General features: G+C 45.3%; 3 protein-coding genes across 3 annotated transcripts; all 3 read right to left on the bottom strand.

Moving 5' to 3' along the window:
- Window positions 1-518: 518 nt before the first annotated feature.
- Window positions 519-1,102, bottom strand: LOC117591674. The gene is made up of 3 exons (XM_034284998.1): window positions 872-1,102; window positions 662-814; window positions 519-597 (listed from the first exon to the last, which is right to left on the bottom strand). The coding sequence occupies exons 1-3, from the start codon at window positions 1,053-1,055 to the stop codon at window positions 587-589; spliced, it is 348 nt and encodes a 115-aa protein (XP_034140889.1). The 5' UTR covers window positions 1,056-1,102; the 3' UTR covers window positions 519-586.
- Window positions 1,103-1,371: 269 nt separating this feature from the next.
- LOC117591675 (follistatin-like) lies at window positions 1,372-1,930 on the bottom strand. Its single transcript, XM_034284999.1, has 3 exons — window positions 1,721-1,930; window positions 1,513-1,665; window positions 1,372-1,447 (listed from the first exon to the last, which is right to left on the bottom strand). Exons 1-3 carry the CDS (start codon window positions 1,893-1,895, stop codon window positions 1,434-1,436), a joined length of 342 nt encoding a protein of 113 aa, XP_034140890.1. The 5' UTR covers window positions 1,896-1,930; the 3' UTR covers window positions 1,372-1,433.
- A 206-nt stretch (window positions 1,931-2,136) lies between these two features.
- Window positions 2,137-3,523, bottom strand: LOC117591673 (lysosomal aspartic protease-like). Its single transcript, XM_034284996.1, has one exon. The coding sequence runs from the start codon at window positions 3,515-3,517 to the stop codon at window positions 2,447-2,449; it is 1,071 nt and encodes a 356-aa protein (XP_034140887.1). The 5' UTR covers window positions 3,518-3,523; the 3' UTR covers window positions 2,137-2,446.
- Window positions 3,524-3,537: the final 14 nt, after the last annotated feature.

Below are 3,537 nucleotides of genomic sequence, written 5' to 3' on the forward strand. Positions count from 1 at the left end.
TGTGCGGGTTAATAATAGTAACCTGATGATTCTAACTGCTTATTAGTTCTGAGCTCGGGGATTTATTTATCGTTTTTTTTTTAATTATTGCGAAGATCTTTGATAGGCAACGTGTTTACATTCTAAATGAAATATATACCCATATTATTTCCTATGAAATGTTAACAAAATACTTAAAACAAAGCCTTTATTGTCTCTCTGATGAATATTCAATTAAATGTTATCTGCGAAAATTATAATTCACAAATTGAGCCAAATATGGCAAATATCAAACAGAGTATTGTGCAAAAAGTGAGCAGGTGCTCGCAATTTTTGCCTTTTTTTTTTGGTATATAGAAAAGCACACAGCTAAGTATATGGAAACATATCAAATATCAATAAGATGTTTTGTGATATGTTCACAAAAGCCTCGTTTGTTCAACTGTAGATAAACTGTTTGTACGTACATATGTACATATGTACATATGTACATTTATGAAAAGATAAAGATAAAAGTTATGCAATGGCCTGTTTGCAAAGATTTTGCCGATAAAATGCTTTATTTAAACAAACAAGTCATTTACATGTTCAAACCTTTTTAATTGCTTTACAAAAAAGCTGCAACGAAATGGAAATATTTGTTAAAAACAATTTACTTAACGCTATTCTAAAGCACACTTACTCTCTCCAGTGCGACATATGTGAGCATTTTTCACGCAATCGTTGCTGAACTCTCGAGTCTGACCCTTGTAATTTCCTGATGTGGGACGATACAACAATGGACAGATCTGGGGGCAGAATTTCTGACACTCTTCTTTAGTGCTCTCGATCAGGGCTGTGGGAATCACAATTATTTATAGAATGATTCTTGGTAATCAACTGATTTGCGCACCTGGCTTTCGAACACAGTTCGCCTTGATGAAGTAGCATTTATTGCGGAAGACAGTGCAACTGTCACCACTCGGGCTCAGAGCCCAGACAACCTCCTCCTCGTCCGGACAGTCGCCGGTACAATTGGCGCTCACTTGGCCTAGAGCCAGCACCAGGAAAAGAGGGACCAAAAAGTAGGATTTCATCTTGCGAGCTGCTGACAGCTGAATGTGCGGAAGAACTAACGCCAGCCCAAACGGATGATGAGCTTATATACTGACGCTCTAGCTAGGTCTATAGAAATGTTTCTAAAAGTCAATACAGACGTGCCAGATTCGGGGACTTTTTCTGCTCTACTGCCACTGTTCTCTGCGGATCGGGTTTTGGTGTCGTCAAAGAAGAATGGTCGCCTACGAAATACCCAGGAATATATATTGTGATAAATCATAAAACAAAGTGTTAATTTTCCATGCTTTTATGTTGACCAAGGTCTAGAACTTATGCCCAAAATGAAAAACAATATTTAGAGACTCTTTAAATTTATTTCCAAACACGAGTGAAGTTTCTTCAGGTATTTGTTATTGTTATTCCAGAAAAGCTGTAAATAAATACATAATAAATATTTTAATGGGCATTCTTGAAATTTTCCTGGAGTAAACTTACTTTCGCCCGTGAGACATGTGTGAGCATTCTTTTCGCAAGCATTGCCAAAGGTTCGCATCTCTCCATTTTGAAATACATAAACGGGCCGATAGACCGCTGGACAATTTTCTATGCAATTTGTCTGGCACTTTTCCTTGGTGGTGATGGTCAGCGCTGTAGGAAGTCTATGTTTATAGAACCTATCTAAGACATGAACTGATTTGCTTACGTGGCTCGCGCTTGCAATTCGCCTTGTCAAAGTAGCACTTATTCCGAAAGACTTGACAATTAGGACCCAGAGCCCAGACAACTTCTTCCGTGTCCGGACAGGCTCCGGTACAATCGGCTTCGACTTGGCTCAGCGCCACAGCGAGAATCACACAAAGCGAGAGAAATGACTTCATTTTTAGTATATTGATCAGAAACTACTGCCAGGTGTGTGCTCGTTTGATGAGTTTATATAGCTCTAGCTGGGGGCCCCGACCAGGGCTATCGAAGTATGTATTCATTAGTGTCAATATTCGACACGTGCGGGGGAATTTTCCTCGGTGTGGTTTGGTTTCTATGTACATGTATTTCATCTGATAGCAGAGCAATGGAGAGTGCTCGACGACGGAGATGCTCAGTAATAATAAATATTCATATTAAATAATATAATATATGACCGAGTGTTGTCTCGAGTTTTAGGGAATTCTTAGACAAATAATATATTTATAATTCGCTTTGAATGATGCAAATATACCCCAGAGCAAAAGTCAGTGAGTAACTTGTGGCTAATATATTCAATGGGCTCGTCGAACCTGAACGTGACTTTGTCAGCTGTTTTAGCCGCAAACTGGTTTCTCGTTGTACCCATTAACTAACTTTGGAACTCTCTCTGCCTATCTCTCTCTCTGGTTCATTTTGGGTCCAAGGTTTTGTAGGAAATAGAAACACAAACCACAAAACGTTTTATTTAAGCGGCAGGAGCAAAGCCAATCCGCCGCTGGGCCACATCGAAGGCCGTGTAATAGCGCCCAATGAAGACATCGCCCAAAATCCAGAATTCCGTGTCCATCAATGTGAACGCTGACAGGCACACCGAGGAGCCATCATCGTTGGCCACCTGCATCACGTAGTCCCTGGGCAGCAGCCCAAAGCGCTGGCCCCCTATCACGAAGACAATCTCCGGCAGGCGATCAATCTCCGAGCAGCGGAGCAAGTACTCGCCACTGGCCGTGGGCAGACCCCCGAGGAGGCTGTTGATGATCAGATACTCTCGGGGCGGTGCCACCAGCAGCGAGGTGCCAGTATCCGCCACTGCCTGACGCCCCTGGCTGATGGTCTTGCCATCGACTTCCACGCTCTGCATCTGAAACTGCCAGTAGTCGGCATGGGTGAGGGGCACGTAGGTGAGTGGCGCCGTGAACCTCTTGGCATCGATGCCACCGAAGAGCAGCTCGCCACCCTGCCGGGCGCTGCCATTTCGCTTCAGGTAGAAGGAGAAGACGCACTTCTCCACCAAGCCCTGATCGCACATATTCTGAAAGAGCGGAGTGGCCTGCTGCTCGGCAAGCGAACGAAAGGCCAAGCCCACAATGCCCGCAAAGTTGGTGTCCAAAAAGGTGGAACCAGACTCATGGATGGCCATGCCAAACGTTTGATTCTGCACCACCAGACGGCCAACAGCGACCGTGTCCTGGGCCAGCATGCCAGACAGGTGGCCTGTGCTGTAGGCAATGGCAAAGCGGCGACCATCAGCCACATGGCTGCTCGAGGCAGAGGCGTGGTGCTGGCAGGCCACATTCCTCGCCGAACACTCTGCACTGGGCACCCACAGATTGGCGGATCCTGTGTCGAATAGCATATTGAAGGGCTGTCGGGGTGTGCCGATGCTAATGGGACCAGCATACTCCAGATTCTGGCGATTGTCCAGCGGCTCACTGGCTCCGCTGCTGCGCTGCACCATCGCTGTGGCCCTGCTGGCCAGATTGTACTTGGCGTAGAGCGAGGTTTTTCCTGCTCGATGCTGTCGTCGTGTGGCCATGAACGATGCCTGCCGCTGCA

Source organism: Drosophila guanche, unplaced genomic scaffold (genome assembly GCF_900245975.1).
Source record: "Drosophila guanche unplaced genomic scaffold, DGUA_6, whole genome shotgun sequence".
Lineage (NCBI taxonomy): Eukaryota > Metazoa > Arthropoda > Insecta > Diptera > Drosophilidae > Drosophila > Drosophila guanche.

Bases quoted from the DNA above. Each gene is read 5' to 3' on its own strand.
- LOC117591673 (XM_034284996.1), bottom strand. From the start codon at position 3,517: ATGGCCACACGACGACAGCATCGAGCAGGAAAAACCTCGCTCTACGCC.
- LOC117591675 (XM_034284999.1), bottom strand. From the start codon at position 1,895: ATGAAGTCATTTCTCTCGCTTTGTGTGATTCTCGCTGTGGCGCTGAGC. The intron at 1,666-1,720 runs GTAAGCAAATCA...GACTTCCTACAG, and splicing joins GAATTGCAAGCGCGAGCCAC to CGCTGACCATCACCACCAAG.
- LOC117591674 (XM_034284998.1), bottom strand. From the start codon at position 1,055: ATGAAATCCTACTTTTTGGTCCCTCTTTTCCTGGTGCTGGCTCTAGGC. The intron at 815-871 runs GTGCGCAAATCA...TGATTCCCACAG, and splicing joins GAACTGTGTTCGAAAGCCAG to CCCTGATCGAGAGCACTAAA.